The sequence below is a fragment of the Mesoplodon bidens genome (assembly GCF_964165515.1).
Source record: "Mesoplodon bidens genome assembly, chromosome: 4".
Classification (NCBI taxonomy): Eukaryota; Metazoa; Chordata; class Mammalia; order Artiodactyla; family Ziphiidae; genus Mesoplodon; species Mesoplodon bidens.
The window spans coordinates 73,735,696-73,754,506 of record NC_138160.1 but is presented as its reverse complement, the minus strand read 5'-3'; the positions used below and the strand labels follow the sequence as shown (position 1 = coordinate 73,754,506).

At 39.7% G+C, this 18,811-nt stretch overlaps 2 protein-coding genes across 6 annotated transcripts in view; one reads left to right on the top strand and one right to left on the bottom strand.

The window, feature by feature from the left end:
* Positions 1-18,811, bottom strand: part of POLR3G (RNA polymerase III subunit G) — a 95,426-nt gene that overhangs the window by 34,334 nt on the left and 42,281 nt on the right. For 2 of the 5 annotated variants that reach the window (XM_081232433.1, XM_081232436.1), the window contains exon 1: positions 6,175-6,303. The exons of 1 other annotated variant lie outside the window; for it this stretch is intronic. The gene's annotated coding sequence lies outside the window, so the exon portion shown is untranslated. Of the gene's footprint in view, positions 1-124; positions 203-6,133; positions 6,304-18,811 lie in introns of those variants that run through there. 2 more of the 5 variants (XM_081232434.1, XM_081232435.1) reach the window with 2 other exon arrangements.
* On the top strand, positions 6,466-17,867 carry MBLAC2 (metallo-beta-lactamase domain containing 2). The gene is made up of 2 exons (XM_081232713.1): positions 6,466-7,354; positions 16,998-17,867. The coding sequence occupies exons 1-2, from the start codon at positions 6,901-6,903 to the stop codon at positions 17,381-17,383; spliced, it is 840 nt and encodes a 279-aa protein (XP_081088839.1). The 5' UTR covers positions 6,466-6,900; the 3' UTR covers positions 17,384-17,867.

Here is an 18,811-nt window from a genome sequence, read left to right as displayed (position 1 = left end):
GTAATGTGGTGATACACAAATTTCATCATTCTTTCTTTACTAACTAGAATCCCACCAGTAATCAATTCCCCTCATCTACTATTTAGTTACTATGCAACACAATTCATACAGAAAAGATACTTACTTTAATTACCAACTCATTCCATTTGTCCACGCTATGAGAGGGAAAATATCCAAATGGCCTTGCTTCAATTGCGGAGTCACTAAAACATGCTGAGCCTATAGAAAGCAGGTCTCCCAAGTACAAAAATTGCTGAGCAGAAGAGCTCACACCCTCACTCTAAGGAAAACCCACCCTACAAAAGAGAGTATATCAGCTGCCGTTGCTTGATGGAACATCCCTTGAGAAATATCAACTCTGCTGACTCTAAACTTTCATATTTATCAAGAAACCTTCTGGTGTATAAACTGATTACCATTAGTGAATGTACTGCCCTTGGCAGAAAAATCAATCCTAACTATTGAGACACTCTTAATAGTTACATGGCATTCTGGCCTACAAATCCATTTCTTTTTAGTTTGGTTATCATGAGTCAGTTCTCCTGTACCTGGGGAAGATGCTAAATTCATTTTCTTCTCTTGCAGAGCTGAAAGGTAATCCCTGGACTCGGGTAACCATCTCATGGAAAAAGTGGCTCACGGTGTGGCCTAAGCTTCACTGTTTGAAATCCTTAAAGTTGATTTAACCATTACTGTGGCCCTTTTTCATCCTGCTAAACTTCTTGAATGAAGAGTCTTTTTAACCACCTTTTCCCATTTTCTCATTATCCAAACCATCCTCTACTTCATGTGGGCCAATTTCATCCAACTAATATTGAGCATTCCAGGCACTGTGGTAGGACTCAGAGAGCACTGAACAAAACCAACTCCCTGCCTTTAGGGCTTATATTTCAGTGGACGAAAGAACACAAACAAGCATAAGTATGTAGCATAATATTATGTGCTCCTGTAGTGTTGAATTATGTCCCCCCACCCCCAAATGTGTTGAAGTCCTAACCCCCTGGGTACCTGTGAATGTCACCTTCCTTATTTGGAAATAAACTCTTTGAAGATGTAATCAAATTAAGATGAGGTCATATGAGATAAGGGTGAGCCCCCTCATAATGACTGGTGTCTTCATAAGGGGGAAATCTGGACAGAGAGAGACACACACAGGGGAAACATCATGTGAAGATGCAAGCACAGACCTGAGTGCTGTAGCAGCAACCAAGGAACACCAAGGAGCGCCAGGAACCACAGAAGCTGGAAGAGAGTTACTGAACAGATTCTCCCTCAGAGCCTCCTGAAGGGACAAACTCTGCTAATACCTTGATTTCAGACTTCTGGCCTCTAAAACTGTGAGAGAATAAATTTCTGTTGTTTTAAGCCACCCAATTTGTGGTAATATGTTATGGCAGCCCTAGGAAATCAGTGAAGCTCTAAAGAAAAATAAATCATGGTAAAGGGGTAAAGAATAACAGAGGGGTATGGTACTGACTTTTTCACACAAGGGAAGTCTTTCTGTGGAGGATAAATCGGAGCAGGGTGCTGGAGAGGGGCTGTGAGCTTCAAGATGAAGGAATGAGGTGAAGATGGCTATGCACAGAAGGAAGAACAGGGGCAAAGGAGGAAGCCACAAGCTGGGAGCGTCTGAGGAACATGAAGCTCACGCAGCTGGTGAGGAACAAGGAGAGTCTGGTTAAGACCAGATCTTGTGGAGCCCTGAGTGAGCTATGGTAAAGGGTTTGGCTTTTATCTTACTTGTGATGGGAACTATACTCAGGCAGATGCTGAAATGCAAAGGTCCCTAATGGTCCTCAATGGCAAAATCCACAGGCATTTTCCCCTTGTTCATGCTCTTGGACTTCCAAAGCATACCACTCATTATTGCCTCCATCCTTATGAAACTGTCTCTTCTCTAGGTTTTAATAAAATCCCAGGGACTTCCCTGCTGGTGTAGTGGTTAAGAATCTGCCTGCCAATGCAAGGGACACAGGTTCGAGCCCTGGTCTGGGAAGATCCCACATGCCATGGAGCAACTAAGCCCGTGAGCCACAATTACTGAGCCTGTGCTCCAGAGCCCGCGAGCCACAACTACTGAGCCTGCGTGCCACAACTACTGAAGCCCACGTGCCTAGAGCCCGTGCTCCGCAACAAGAGAAGCCACCGCAATGAGAAGCCTGCACACTGCAACGAAGAGTAGCCCCCGCTCACCGCAACTAGAGAAAGCCCACACAGCAACTTAGACCCAACACAGCCAAAACTAAATATAATTAATTAATTAAAAAAAAAAACCCAACTCCCTATTACAAGTACTGGGGGCCCTTTTAAGATGGCTGCACTGATCCTCCTGACTCACTTGCCTATAATCACGTCTTGACTAGCATTCTCTCCACTGGAACCCACTTCCTCCTTGCCTGGCTGCATCCCTTTTTACCTTAAGATCCAATTTAAGTACCTCAAAAACTGTCATTTCACCCCACCTTGCTCTTGGAAAGATCCTCTTGCTAAAATAAATGGATTTTTAAAAATTGAGGTGATACATACAATGCAGCAGCATTCTTCAATTCTGGAAGAAATATAGACAATGCCTCTTTTGGGAAATGGACCTGTTCCAAAGAGAAGGAGTTTCACTTCCATTTTTTTTGTTTATTTCTTCAACTATATTAACAGTAGAGATTTTATATCCCCCACTGTTTAGCAGAATACTCTCTATACAACAGCTCTGTAATCAATGTTAGGCTTTCCTTATTTATTTACTTACTTACTATGATTTGATGGGCAAATTTACCCACAGAAATACAATTCAGTCAGCCTACTATTAAGGATTTTTTTTTTTAACTTCTAGAACAAGTTTACGATCTGGTTGTATACTGGAATCATCAGGAGAGTTAAAAAAAAAAAAAGAAAAAGAAAAAGAAAAAAAAAAAACCCTCAAGCATCACCCCAGAACAATAAAATCAGAATCTCTGGAGGTAGGATTTAGGCACTAGGGCTTTTTAAAGCATTCCAGGAGATTCCAATATGTAACCTACATTTAGAACCACTGCTCCAGATTGAACTTCCCATTATATAGAAGAGGAAAGCAAGGCTCTAAGAGGTCAGCTGAGTGCCTAAAGACAGAGTTAATTCCTAACAAAGACAAGACTGGGTTAAAGCTTCATGATACCTTTCCATTGTCCTTGCATTTATATTATGCTGCCTGCAGCACACTTCTGGGTTAGTTGAAGATCTTTTAAATCCCGGCAATGTCTTTAATCTTTACAATGAAGTGAAATAGTAATGGCAAAATAGATTGGTTTTAGAAATGTAAAATCAGGGCTTCCCTGGTGGCGCAGTGGTTGAGAGTCCGCCTGCCGATGCAGGGGACACGGGTTCATGCCCCGGTCCGCGAAGATCCCACATGCCGCGGAGCGGCTGGGCCCATGAGCCATGGCCGCTGAGCCTGTGTGTCCAGAGCCTGTGCTCCGCAACAGGAGAGGCCACAACAGTGAGAGGCCCGTGTACCGCACAAAAAAAAAAAAAAAAAAAAAGAAATGTAAAATCAGATGCACCACCCTTCCATTTTGGGATGCCTCCTGAAAATTCCTATTCAGAATTGTTCTGAGATAGTTTGATGAGTGTAATTCAAGTATCCAAGAGCCGAAATGCAAAAGCCTATTCTAATTAACAGTGGAAACAACTTTGTGGCAGAGATTTAGCTCATCTCTGAAATTCCTCCTAGTTCTAACATTTTATGAGTTATAATTGTGGCTTAACTGTATTGTCCTCCACGTCTCACACAGTCTCTTGCACATATTACCTTGGTCAGTAAACATACAAACAGATATAAGCAGGCATGGAAGCTAGGAGAGGCACTGAAAGCCAGGTCACAGTTTCTTTCCTGATGAATAGCACCTAAATTGCCCTAATTAGAAACTAATAGTTATGCTGACCTTGTCTCCACCTCCCTTGATCTCTTTATCTAATAGTAGAAGACTATCAGCTCTGTGTCCCTTCTTACATGTTTGTCTTTCTTCACTTCTGCTTTAGTTCAGGCCTTTACCATCTCTTGCCTGGACCTCTAATACAGAACAAATAAACTTCTCATGGCCAGACTCCCCCTTTCAATCCACTCTCCAGTCATCTCTCTAGAACACAAAACTTGATGTATCACTCTCCTTGACTAACAGAGCTTTGGAGACTAACTTTCCGCCTCTTGCACCCTGCACCTCCCCTTCCCCAACCACCCCCCAGCTCTAACTGCTCCCAACTCTGCTACACCAGCTGCTGCATGTCACTGGTCCTTCTGCCTGGAAGGCCACACCCACGTAAGCAAGCCCCCATCATCATTTAAGATACTATGCAAATGCCACTTCTGACCATTTCCTCCATCCTAAGTGGAGGTAGGCCTATCTCTTTTCTGTTTCCCAAGTACTACACTGCTTTTATTACCCTTTTAAAAATCATGTTGTAATTGTCAGTTCTTGTCTGTCTCCCCAGTAATTTCTTCAATTATCCATCCTTCTAGTATTTGTTAAGCAACCTCTGTGTCAGACCACCTTCTACATAATGAGAATATAATAGCGAACAAAACAAAATTCCTGGTTTCGTAGTGCTCATAGTCTACTATGCGAAATGGAAAAAAGTATACTTTATAGAGTGCCAGGTAGTGATTAGTGCAAGAAAAAAAAAAAGGTAGGAAACATGGGTGCTATTATGGAAAGAATGGTTGAATAAGTCCTCCTATATTTTGTAATATTTGAGCACAAACCTGACAAAGAGAAGGAAAAAGCCAGGCTGAGAACTAGGGGAGGATATATAGGGGAAAGTGTAATACAAGCAGAAGGATCTGTAAGTGTGAAGGCCTCTTTATTTGAAGACTTATTCACCTTTTCCTGCCCCATTACCAACCAGAGCCTGGCAAAAGTCCAATAAAAATTGGGAGAATTATTGCTGAGCTCATGGCCTAGTAAGGATATTACTCTAATTCACCTCCCTTTGCCTAGAGGAAAAATAAAACTGCAGAGAGTTCTGTACTTCCCTGCTGAGAAGATCCTAACAAACAGTGGTCTTTTAAGGCCAGCTCAAATGCCACTCAACAATCCCTTCCATGCATATTCTCATAGCACCTAGTTTTTACTTCCTCTGGGGTACATATCTCATTTGCTTTACATTGCAAACATTTGTGTACAGTTATTATCCTCCTTCAAATTCTTGAGAACCCAGATCATGACTTTTTTTTTTTAAATACAATTCTGTTTTTTACACATCTTTTAGCTTGGGACTTGCACATAACAATAACCCTGAACAGTGTCTGTTAAATTCTAACTAGGTTAGGCAAATATTCAGAAAGGCTACATCCTCATCGAAGACTTAAGGATTGTAGGGGAGGAGAATACACCTCTCCCTCTAAGAAGGCTTATTAGCAGCTGCCACAATAAGTGTTTTCCTAATTATCTTTTATAATGCTGTCTCATGGGTCTCTTTATAATTTTTCCTGGCTGAGCAAGGAGGTTAGTCAAGTTCTCAAGGGAATTTCTGAAGCCTAAATGGATGTTTCCACAGTGGGGAGATGCGGGATGGGGACAGGAACCTGGTGTTAATAGTGGGGGTGATTTCTGTGGCTGTTGGGGCCACGCCCAGACATTATCCACTTTTCCCGTCCTCTCAAGGTGCGGCTGCCTCCACCTTTCCTTAGTTGAGCCTTTCTCCCAACTTTCTTTGCTCTCTTCCAAGAGCGGACAAACAATGCAAAACAAAGAAGGGTAGGGGAACGAATATATAATTTAATTTTTTAGAAGAGAGGAAAAATCTTATCAACAACACCTCTCCCCCATGATACAGGGTAAAGTGCTAACAGTTAAGAAAATATACTGAATAGTCTGTCCTTAGCTGCAAGTCTGCGGCAATGACTCGTGTTTGAACCAATCATACCATCGGAATTGGAAATCTACCATCAGTAAGAGTATAAATTCCACTCTCATTGCAAACGGTCCTAGGAAGTGGAGACTAGGTAAAAATTGGAAACGACAATTTTAAACGATTGTGAAGGGATTAGGAGAAGGGGATGTAAAGCTATCTCCCAATGCCCCTCAATCCAGAGGCGCTTTAATGAATCTCCACTCCTGACTTCCCCCACCTTCTCCACGTGCCCCTTTAACTCCCCACTTACCCTCTCCAACTCCTCCCAAGCCCTCAGTTGCCTCCTGTTACCTGCTCACTAAGTCTCGAGGCTTGGAAAACTGTGCAACCGAAGTGCCGGCCGGCAAGGAAGGGGTGCGGACAGAACGTTCCGACGCTCCAGTGCTGGTTCCACCTCTGGAGAAGCGCGCTCCGCCCTCCACGCGGCCTCACAGCCGCGTTCAAACCCAACCAATTAGCCCCACCCACTTCCTAGCTAGGCCCCGCCCTCCTGGCAAAGAGCTTTTTAGCCCTTGGCGGGCGCCGTAGTCGTGCAACCCCTTTGGCCTGACTCTTTCTGCGCCAGCTGGAAGTGCGCATGATAGCGCGCGGTGGGTGGGCTGCCCTGCTCCCTCCCACGCTTAGCTCTCGGCCTCTGCCGTCAGACCCCCAGAGGTGGGAAGAGTTATCACTTTCTGGATTTCTCGTCTACTGCATTGGCCCCTGCGTTAACGCTCCCTTGTGCTGCGGCCAGTGAGGCTGCGATTGTTCCAGCGCCCCGGTGCGAGGAGAGCAGCTCCTGCTCTCTGCGGACCTGGCAGGAGGGTGCGGGCGGACGCTCCAGGCAGAGTCTCCGCGCGTCTTTCCTCCTCCTGGTTCTCCCCCCAACCCCATCCGCATCCCCGCCCCCTCCTTGCTCTGCGCTTTCTCTCGGGTTGCGGGCAGACCGCTCCATACAGCTGCAGCACCCGAGTCTGGACAGCCTGCGGGAGGCACACACGCCCACACCCACTCCGCCTGGCCGCATCCTTGCCCAGCATGTCTGCGCTTGAGTGGTACGCCCACAAGTCCCTGGGCGACGGCGTCTTCTGGATTCAAGAACGCTTCTATGAGTCTGGCAACCGCGCCAACATCTGGCTGGTGCGCGGCTCCGAGCAGGACGTGGTGATCGACACAGGCCTGGGGCTGCGCAGCCTCCCGGAGTACCTGTACTCCTCCGGCCTGTTGCAGGACCACAGGGCCAAAGAAGATGCGGCGTGCCGGCCACTTCTGGCTGTGGCCACCCACGTGCACTTCGACCACTCCGGCGGCCTCTACCAGTTCGACCGGGTGGCGGTGCACCACGCCGAGGCCGAGGCGCTGGCTCGCGGGGACAACTTTGAGACCGTGACCTGGCTCTCCGACAGTGAGGTGGTGCGGGCGCCGAACCCGGGCTGGAGGGCCAGGCAGTTCCGAGTGCAAGCGGTGCAGCCCACCCTCATCCTGCAGGATGGTAATGGTCCCTCACGGGCGCGCGTTCTCTCATTAAGGGAAGGGACCGGGGAGAAACTGTCCGAGGGATGCTTGTTGCAGACCTGCTTGGCTGTAAGGTGTCACATCGCAGAAACACTACTTCTGTTTCTCCCCTCCCTGAGTCAAAAGCCCACTCGACCATAGAGTCTTTGGAAGGCCATTGCAGCCTTCCCTACCAGAGACAAGCTCCGGCACCTTGTAGTAATGCTGAGTACTCGACTGTAAGCCGGCCCCACCCCCTAGTCAGTTTCCTGTGTAACGTACGGTTTGTAGTAACGCTATAGAGACTTACGACTAGGATTCCCATTCTTTTCCCGAACACAAGTCTGACATTTCCAGGCACTTTTCTAGCGAAAAGACTCTTAAGGAATGATGCCTCATGGAGAGTGCTGGTTGCTTGTCATGTTCTATGCTTTTGAGAACTGCTGACTTCATCCGCTGGGTATGAACAATTCCCACCTGTAAGCTTAGAAAGCCGTTAGAGAGCAGTGGTTCTAATCTGCTCATGCATCTTTATCTTTCAGATAGGTTTCTGTTCTTGATGTTGCCTCACAAGAGAAAAAGCTTGATTGTGAACATAAAAAGTAGAATGTGTCTGAGTCTTATGTTATGACAGCTCTCTGTTCTGGTTGAAAGCAAGGCCTGAGAAAGATTAATAAGGAGGCTATTTCCCGTAATGGAGAACTGTGTGGACTAATGCTTAGATAACCTTGGGCCTCTTTGGCTTTGTGAAAAGCAGAATGGGGTTCAGAAAGAAACTAATGGAATAAAATAGTGTAAGGTTCCAGCCCTTCCAACCTCACACAGTCACTTAAATAATTGAGCCAGTTGGTCACAGCAGTGATATTTGTATATTAATTTCTTTTTTCTTTTTAGAATGCTTCTGTTGATTTTATCCTCACAACACATTTGAAGTGAGGCTACTGACCCCCAATTAAATGGCTTGTCTAGAGTCCACAGAGCAAGATACAGATAAAAGCTAGGATTGCAACCCAGGCACAATAGATCAAAGCATGTAGATCATACATAAATCCTACCCCATAAATATATTATGGTAATTCTGAGTAGGAGGTGAAACCCTCTTTCCTTTCTATCTTGAAACTCTTTTATTTGCCAAATTAATTTATTAAACCGTTCCCCTAAGAGGCAGAAAAATCCAGTTGCTGCAGTACAATAAGTCTCACTTTTATGACCGACCAGTATGACAAATAATGAAGTACTTTACAAAAATGAGTTTCTTACAGATGAGATATTGATCACTTGAGGCATAAGAAATAGAAAGCAAGATTCTATACTTCACACCCCACTTAAACAGTCTTTTCGTTAAAATTTTAAATCTAAAGATTAAAAAAAACAATGGTTTAGATGGGAGTCTTACATTACCTGACAATTTGAGATGAAAGAAAACTAAATTTACTTTAAAGGTACTTTTAATTGCTGTATTTCTTGATGGAATTGATACTTTTAGAGGTAGAATTTCCATGCAGTTGATGGGTATTCAGACTAAATTAACACCCAGCCCCCCCCAAAAAAGTTTACATTAGTATTTAAAATATATTTAAATTATCTAAATGAATAAATGACTTTTGATTTATTTACTTTTGCTTCTGTGCCAGAAATAGGAAATCAATGATGAAAGAATGATAGGAATTATTGTTTTATAGATGAAGAATCCACACAGGCTTGAATATCATACCTGAAGTCACATAGTTAGGGAAAGAGCTCGGACTGGAAACCAGGTTTCCTAAATCCCAGTTGATGCTGGAATTACAGGATTTTGGAGTTGCAAGGGACCTGCAAGCTACCTTTGTGGTGCTTTAAGCCTTTGAAAGTGTGAAATGAAAGGTTAATATTTACTAAACACTTTGAAGGTGGTAATACTGTGTTAAATTAAAAATTGTTTTTCATTAGGAGCTGGATGTCTCACCCTCTCAAGTAGTATCTAATATCCTCTTTTCTCAGGAATATTAATTTCCTGTCTCTTCTGAATGGTGTGGCCTGCTAACTTGATATTATCATAATCCAGATGCCTGGAAGGAGATAGAAAATATGTATATTAAAAACTCATACACAGTTACATACACATGAACCGTACATACCTAACAGCATGAAGTCTTCATTGTTTTGGTTAGAAAATAAGGAGGCTGAATTCATTAGCTTACTACATTTCATTTAGTGTATTGATGACCACCTGTCTTGGAGAAGCATCAATCTGCGCAGTGTATCACTAACCCAAAAGCTTACTTGTGTATGAGGGACAAGGAAGACAAGGAGAGATCATTATCCAGTGCATCATCTTTGATGGAAAAACAACTCGCCCTACTAATAGTGAAATCATATCTTCCTATAAGAAGATAGCAATAAACCCTAAATTGATACAGCACATTCTTCTTGAATGGGCACACATCATTCTGCCTGTTTTTCACAATAGGCAGGCATTTTGGCCCCTATTATATATGTTTAAACAATTTTCCTAGAGTCATCAAGATATTAGAACAGTTGTTGCAGGTAAACTTAAAAATCATTTGGGGAGGTTAAAAACAAAAAATAGATTCCAGAAAGGTAGCAGATTGAACGAACACATCTAATTTGACTCCCTCTCAAAATCCCACTAAGATTACAGCAAATGCACCATGGTTTGTCTATTTGTTTTATGTGTAAATCCACATTGACTGAGGTTCTGTTTTGGATGCTGGAGAGTAAATGTGATGACTGAGTTAGCAGTTTTATCCTATGCCAGCAATAGAAAATTGAGAGCCAATCCAGTTTTCACTGCAGGAGATTTAAAAGGCTCAGGAATTAGCAGTAGCTGGTACCTTAGTGGGGGCAAAGGGAAGAAAACTAAAATAAGTAGAATTTGTTGAAAGCCATTTAAGAAGCTGTTAAAACTCTGAACTCTTCTCCCTAAGTGAATGCTCCTCTCCCCAGAGTTAGTTTGTTCTCTGGGGAGAATAAAGTAAAGGGGTTTCTTTTTTTTTTTTTTTGGCTGTGCCATGCAGCATATGAGATGTTAGTTCCCCCGCCAGGGATTGAACCCATCCTGCAGTGGAAGCAAGGAGTCTTAACCACTGGACCACCAGGGAAGGCGCAAGCAAAGGGGTTTCTTGATTGAGGGATGCCAAGTACTAATGAGCTCAGGAGTTCAGATGGAAAATAGGAGGGATAAGTGTATGTGTATGTATATATACAAATAAAGAATAGATAGATAGGAAATATATATGTTCTTTTTTTTTTTAAATATATATGTTCTTTACTAGTTTCCCAGAAGAATGAGAGTCAGACCTTTACTGCTCCCCCACCCAAGCAGGAAACTAGAAGAATTTTATCTGGAAAATCTGCCCAGCCCTAGAGGAAAGACTAAGATGCTGATTCCTAAGTAATCCTTGGCTTGAACTTTCTACAGTGAAGCCTAGATCACCAGGCCCCATGCATGTGCTTCAAACAACTTTTTTCATTATCCCCCACTCTTAAACAGACAACCAAGCATTATAAAAAATCTGAGAAAATCCTCACGTGAAATCAAATACTAAAACAGCATAAAGCAACTTGAGAGGAGAGGGCAATCATTAATATCATCAGGGGATAACAGAATCTATTGCATTCAAGATATCTGAGAGACAACAGGATGCCTTAAAAATAAGCAGCAGACAGAACAATATTCACACTCATAAAAGAACTCTTGGAATTTAAAATGTCAGAAATTATTTAGTAGAATATCTGGAAGATAAAGTTGAAAAACATACAAAAGGAACAAATAGGCAAAATGAAAAGTAGGAGAGAACCAGTAAAGGACCAGTGTGAAAAATCTGACATTGGAATAGTAGGAGCACAGATAGAGAAAATAGAGAAAGTAGAGGAAAAGAAACATAGAGAAAATTCAAGAAAATATCCCATGATCAAGGGATGTAAATTTCCAGATTGAAAGAGCCCACGGAGTTCCCTGCACAATGGATGAAAACACATCCAACCCAAGGCACATTATTATAAAATTTCAGAACACTGGGATCAAAGAAGAGTCTACGGGCTTCCAAATTTAAAGAAAAAAAAGGTCATCTAGATCATAATGGCTTTGGAGCTAGAAAAGAAGAGCTGTGCTTTATCTGACTAAAACTGATTTCCAACTTAAAATTCTAACATCCATTCCACTATCAATCAAGTTCTCAAAAAATCCCGCATGCTATTACTTAGGAAGATACTAAGATATACCTTTATCCTGTTTACTCCCTTCAAAATAAGGGAGTAAACCAAGAGGAAGATATGGAGTAAAGGAAACAGGAGATCTAATGCAAGAGAAAGGTGAAAGGAAGTATCAGGATGATGGCAAAGGATGACACTGACAATGATAGAACCTCAGGCACAGAGTGTTCCAGATCTAAGCAGTTGAATCATTACTCTTTTGAGGGGTGAAAGGATGAGAAATGTATATATGTGTGCTGATGGCAGGTGGACAGAGAGGAGTAAAAAGAGCTACTAAAAATCCTTATATTTCATAGTGGCAGTCAATGGACAACATCTAAAATTTAAAAACCAAGAAATGGTAATACATGAATGAAATCAGTAGAGTATATCTAATTGGGAAAACAAGAAATGAAGTCTAAATATTATTTAAATAACTATATCTAGTAGAGGCAACTACCAGAAGAAGTTGCTAAAATTGTTAAAAGTTGTTGCCTCTTGGGAGCAGAATTGGAGATAGAGCCAGGATGGGGCAAAGAATATTTTAAGCCCTTCTGAAGTATTTTATTTGAAATATGTACATCTAGTTTGTTGATTAAAAATGAAATAAAAATTAAAAATTGGGGATGCCAAGATGGGAAAGAGTATTTGAGAAGCCAAGAGAAGTCTAGTATGGTTGGAATCTGGTGACAACTGGGTTAGAGTGAGGGCTTGGAAGGATAGTGTGTGTATATATATATTTTTATATATATTTATATATGATATACGTATGATACATTTCATAGGCAGTTTTGGTTCTTATAAGAGAGGTCTTGATGAAATTATATGTGAGCATTATAAGCATAAGGGAGGCATTTATAAAGCCATAGGGTAATGGCAGATCTAGTAATATTCAGTCACTATGGCCTTACCAATTGCTTATAGTTGGTATCCATTTTGATAGGTGGGTGCTTATGTCTTATCTGTTGCTAAGTATTTTGAGTATCACCTTGCCTTGAATATCAAAAACCCGTAAGACTCTACCCCTCCATCGGTAATTCTCTAGAGCTCCTTTTTTAGCATCGAACTTCCCTCATTCCTTTCCTTTCTGTACATTTATTAAACAATCTGTCTCCAACAGCTCTATTATTAAATCAACTTAGCTATAATTTCCTTTACCTTACTTGCCAATCATACAGGAAATGGCAGTGGTTTGTGATCCCCAGGAGCACTTTAAATCTGGAACAATTATCCTGTGAAGGAATCTGGCCCCTTATGACTAGAATGTGGGGAACTTTGGGAGCACCTGATTCCATTTTAATGTAATTTTGGGATTCAAGGCAAGACCAGAACAATCCCTACTCCCATCCCGGGCCCCACTGATCTGTTTTGTGTCACTATAGTTTTGTTTTTCTGAAAATTTTCTACAAATGTAATCATATAATATATTTTGTGTCTTCTTTCATTTGGCCTACTGTTTTGGAGATTCATCCATGTTGTTTTATCTATTAATAATTCCTTTCTATTGCTGAGAAATAACTCATTTATGGATATAACACATTTTATATATTCACCTGTTGAAGGAAATTTGAACTTTCTAGTTTGAAATTGTTATGAATAATGCAGCATGAAAATTTGCATAGAAGCCTTTGTGTGGATGCATGCTTTCATTTCCTTGGTAGATAGCTAGAAATGGAATTCCTGGGTTGTATGGTAAATGTATGTTAAATGTTTAAGAAGGTGCCAAACTGTTTTCCAAAGTGCTATAGCATTTTACATTCCCAAGTGCAGTGTATAAGAGATCCAGTTTCTCCACATCTCTGTCAATGCTTGATTCTGTCAGTCCTTTTGATTTTAGCCATTCTAGTGAGTATGTAGTGGTATTTCATTGAGGTTTAATTTGCATTTCCCTAATGACTAATGACATTGAGCATCTTTTCAGGTACTTATTTGCTATTCAAATATCTTCTTTGCTTAAGGGTCTATCAAAATCTTTTCTCTTTTTTAAAAATTGAAAAATTGTTTTCTTATTGAGTTGTAAGTGTTCTTTATATATTCTGAATTCAAGTCCTGTATCAGATATACATTTTGCAAGTATTTTCTCCCAGTGTGTGGCCTGCCTTTTCATTTTCTTAATGGTATCTTTTTAAGCAAGGAAGTTTATAACTTGGATGAAGTCCAATTAGTCATTTTTCCTTATGTTTTATGCTTTTTGTGTCATATCTAAGAGCTCTGTGACTAGCCCAAGATCACAAAGATTTTCTTCTGTGTTTTTTTTTTTTTTTTGCTGGAAGCTCTCACATTTAGGATTATGATCCATTTTGAGTTAATTTTTGTTAATATTGTGAAGTAAGGGTCGAGAGGTGCCTATTGTTTATTTGCATATATATATATATCCAAAGTATTCCACTCTAATTTGTTGAGGAGACTATTCTTTTACCCAGTGAATTATCTTAGTTGATACTTTTGTCAAAAATCCACTCACCATATATGTGAGTGTTTTCTTCTGGACTCTAGTCTCTTTCAATGATTATGTCTATCATTTAGCCAGCACCACACTCTCCTGATTATTGCAACTTTGTTATAACTCTTGAAATTCGACTAAGTCCTCCAACTTTATACCTCTATTTCAAAATTGTTTTGGCTATTCTAGGTCATTTGCATTTCCGTATAAATTTCAGAGCCAGATTTTCAATTTCTGTAAAAAAGCATGTCAAGGTTTTTGTTTTTGTTTTTGTTTTATTTATTTATTTATTTATTTTTGCGGTAAGCGGGCCTCTCACTGTTGTGGCCTCTCCCGTTGCGGAGCACAGGCTCTGGACGCGCAGGCTCAGTGGCCATGGCTCACGGGCCCAGCCGCTCCGCGGCATGTGGGATCTTCCCGGATTGGGGCACGAACCCGTGTCCCCTGCATTGGCAGGCGGACTCTCAACCACTGTGCCACCAGGGAAGCCCTCAAGGTTTTGATTGAGATTCTTGAATCTATAGATCTACACTGACCATTAAAGTAGTCACTAGCCACATGTAGCTATCTAATACAAATTTAAATTAATTAAGATTGATTAAAATTAAAAATTTAGTTCCTTGTTGCACTAGCTTTATTTCAAGTATCATTAGCCACATGTAGCTGGTGGCTACCATATTGGACAGTGTTGATACAGAACATTTCCATTATCTCAGAAAATACTATTAGACAGTGCAGTTATAGGAAAAACTGGATTTAATTACCATCCTAACAGCTTTGAGTCTTCCAATCAGTGCATATGGCATGTTTCTCCTTTTGCTTAGATCCTCTTTAATTTCTCTTGAAAGTGTTTCTGTAGTTTTCAGTGTACAAATATAACAAAACACCGTTTTCATGTGCAATTGAAAAGAAGGTGTACTTCACTGTTTTGGTGTAAACTATTTTATATATGTCAGGTCAATCTGGTTGATAGTGTTGTTCAGGTCTTCTGTATCCTTACTGATTTTCAATCTACTTGTATTATGAATTATTCAGAGAGGACTATTCAAATCTCTAAGCACAGTTGTTGAACTGTTTATTCTTATTTTAATTATGTCAGTTTTTATTTGAAGAATTTTTAGTCTCTATTTTAGGTACATATGCATTTAGAATTTTTTTCATGTATTGACCTAATGTATAGCCTCATAAAATATACCTGTTTCCTCTAGTAATATTCTTATATAAAAATCCATTTTGGGGCTTCTCTGGTGGCGCAGTGGTTGAGAGTCCGCCTGCCGATGCAGGGGACACGGGTTCGTGCCCCAGTCCGGGAAGATCCCATATGCCGTGGAGCGGCTGGGCCCGTGAGCCATGGCCACTGAGCCTGCGCGTCCGGAGCCTGGGCTCCGCAACGGGAGAGGCCACAACAGTGAGAGGCCCGCGCACTGCAAAAAAAAAAAAAAAAAAAATCCATTTTGTCTGACAGTATTGCCACTCTAGTTCTCTTATTGTTAATATATATATTTTTAAATTAATTTATTTAATTTATTTATTTTTGGCTGCATTGGGTCTTCATTGCTGCACGCGGGTTTTCTCTAGTTGTGGCTAGCAGGGACTACTCTTAGTTGCGGTGCACTTCTTCATTGTGGTGTCTTCTCTTGTTGCAGAGCACGGGCTCTAGATGCACGGGCTTCAGTAGTTGTGGCGTGTGGGCTTAGTAGTTCTGGTGCATGGGCTTAGTTGCTCCATGGCATGTGGGATCTTCCCGGACCAGGGCTCGAACCCATGTCCCCTGCATTAAGTTAAGGCGGATTCTTAACCACTGCACCACCAGAGAAGCCCTTATTGTTAATATTTATATGGTATAATTTTTCAAACTATTTTTGTCTTTGATTTTATAGTTCCTCTCTTGTAGACTGCATACATATCTCACTTTTTAATATAGACTGACAATCTCTGCCTTTGATTAGAGTATTTATCCCTTTCATATTTAATATAATTATTGATATGGTTGTATTTAGGTCTGCCATTTTGTTATCTGTTTTCTATGTCTCATTTCTTGTTTATGTCTTTGTTTTTCCTTTATTTTCTTCTTTTATGTTTAACAATTCCTGATTATTACACCATTTTAATTTCACTATTAATTTTAGCTATATTTCTTTGATTTTTTTCTGTATATGTGTATGTTTGCACTAGAGATAACAATATGAATATTTTAACTTATTATGATTTACCTAAGTTAGTACTGATTTAAATCCAGTAAAACAGCAATTTGTATTCATACCTCAGTTTCCTCCCCACTGTCAAATAACTGGAAAGAGTGTGAGATTTTACCATACTTTCAGGTTAGTAAGTTAGCCTGCCACAGTTTCATGGATTCTGACAGAAGACATGAGGTTCCTGGGTCAGAGACTAAGAACAGTTTATTACAGCAATACCAGTAGCCAGAGCATCATCATTTGTACCGATTCCTCAGGTCTTAAATTCCATAGAGTGACAAAACAAAGGGCAAAAATATAATACTGTTCACTAGAGCACCATTCATGAATTGTGTCACCAGATTCTAGTACAATGGATATTCTGAAAAATGAGGTTTTTGGTCAAATAAATTTGAGAAACTATACAGCCATATCTCCGTTGTGTATATCCACAATGTACATTAGCATATTAAATGTACATTAGCATATCTTGCAGAAAAGAAAGCTGCTTAATTTTCTTTGAAGGAAGAGTTTTCAAAATTATTTGACCACAGAATCTTCTTTTCTTCTTTTCTTTTATATATTATAACAACCAGCAGAAATTGTGTTTCACTGTTTATTTTGGCAAACACTGGTCTAGCAAACAACAGAAGTGAAATATAGGCAACTTATTTTAAATCATCAATAAGAAGTAGGTATTTTTAAAATAAAAGTAAAATAAGTTCATCCTTCCCAACATCTTTGAAACTGTTGTGTTCTTCTATTCTTTAAGTGATTGAAGTCAAATATATAACATGTTTATCTGTAAATTCTGTTTCCATTTTTAGGGGATGTGATCAACCTTGGTGACAGACAGCTCACTGTTATGCACATGCCTGGTCATTCTAGGGGCAGTATTTGCTTACATGACAAAGACCGAAAGATTCTCTTCAGTGGAGACGTCGTGTATGATGGATCACTGATTGACTGGCTCCCATACAGCAGGATAAGTGACTATGTTGGAACCTGTGAACGTCTGATAGAATTAGTGGACAGAGGTCTGGTAGAGAAGGTGCTTCCTGGGCACTTCAATACCTTTGGTGCTGAAAGGCTTTTTCGATTGGCTTCTAACTATATTTCAAAAGCTGGGATATGTCACAAAGTTTCTACTTTTGCCATGCGATCTCTTGCAAGTTTAGCCCTACGTGTAACAAATTCTAGGACCTCGCCCTAGTATTTAATTCTATAAATTAATACAATTAATTCTGTGTTGTTTAAAATAGTGAGCATTTTAAGAAGTGCTTTTTTACTACTATTATGTATTAGAGAAAAAAGGTTGAGAATGAATAAGCCAAAAACGGAACTTCTTAAATTTTTTTCTTTTTTCCAAATAAGAAACCACTTAAATAAGATTATAATTTGCCAAAGCTTGTAATTTGCCATCATTCTGTAATATTTGTTCTAGAAATGATATAGAGGTATATGGGGAAGCAAGGAGGCATTTTGCAGTAACAGAAAGAACTATCCTTGCGTCTCATTTCTCTCATTTTATTTCCTAGATGACCTAGAAAAAAGAGCATAAAGAGTTTTATGTTTATACTCCGAACTTGATATTTTTAATATATTATTTGAAGATAAAGGTTTAGGGGTTTAAAGTACATTAGAACTCAAAACTTAAACTAACATTTAGAATGACAGCTAAAACAATCAATTGTTATGGTACAGAATTTTTATTCTTCATTTTATTTATTCTTAATGTAATTATAGTGTACATTATGTGTTATGTAATTTTACGTACAAAAAGTACAATGAATTTTGTTTTATTGTGAAGTTTTAAATATAAATTGCAGAATGCTTCAGTAAAAAGAAACTACTATATATTGTTGTTTGTTATTTTGTAAGTGTAATACTTTCAATTGTAAAAGTGAAATTCAAATGTCTGTAATCTAACTATAAATTGTCAGATTTCTCAAAAGGACACTGTCAGGCAAATTTGAAAATATACACATTAAGAGTAGTTTTTAAATTATATCCTATTTTAATAATAACAGCTATAATAAACAAAATTTTTCTTTTTAAATAGCAGCTTTAGTATATGAGTCATATTTTATAGTAGCAAACAACATCCTAATATAAACCATTCTTTTACTTAACATAACATACATATTTGCCACAGAAGGCTTTTCAAATTAATTGCAAAATGTGCATTAGATATTGACTTAGAGTGAATTGCCTTTTTTTATCCTGATTCACAACACCTATTCCTGTTCAGTATTCTTTGTCTTGAATGAAAAGAAGTCTACATTTTTAAAGATATAGAAAAGATTATCCCACTATTTAGTAAAATGTTTTAGTTTGGTACTCTTAATAAGTTATTGAAAAGCCTTTTGGAATATTTCATGAGAGTTTTTTAAACAGTTTTTTCACTGCCTTTTTATTATTGACATAGCCAAAACCAAACTCAGATAGCTTTGGAAATCAGATTTTTTAATATTAGGAAGGTCCAGCAACTTTGATTTCTGAAAAAATATGAAACTTTTCCTACCCTTACACCCCACTCAGGTTCTTTAGTCTTTTATTCATTCAACACACACACACACACCCCCCACATGCATACACACAGTCACATACATACATGCATACATTGTGCTAAACACTGTGG

Bases quoted from the DNA above. Each gene is read 5' to 3' on its own strand.
- MBLAC2 (XM_081232713.1), top strand. From the start codon at position 6,901: ATGTCTGCGCTTGAGTGGTACGCCCACAAGTCCCTGGGCGACGGCGTC. The intron at 7,355-16,997 runs GTAATGGTCCCT...TTCCATTTTTAG, and splicing joins CACCCTCATCCTGCAGGATG to GGGATGTGATCAACCTTGGT.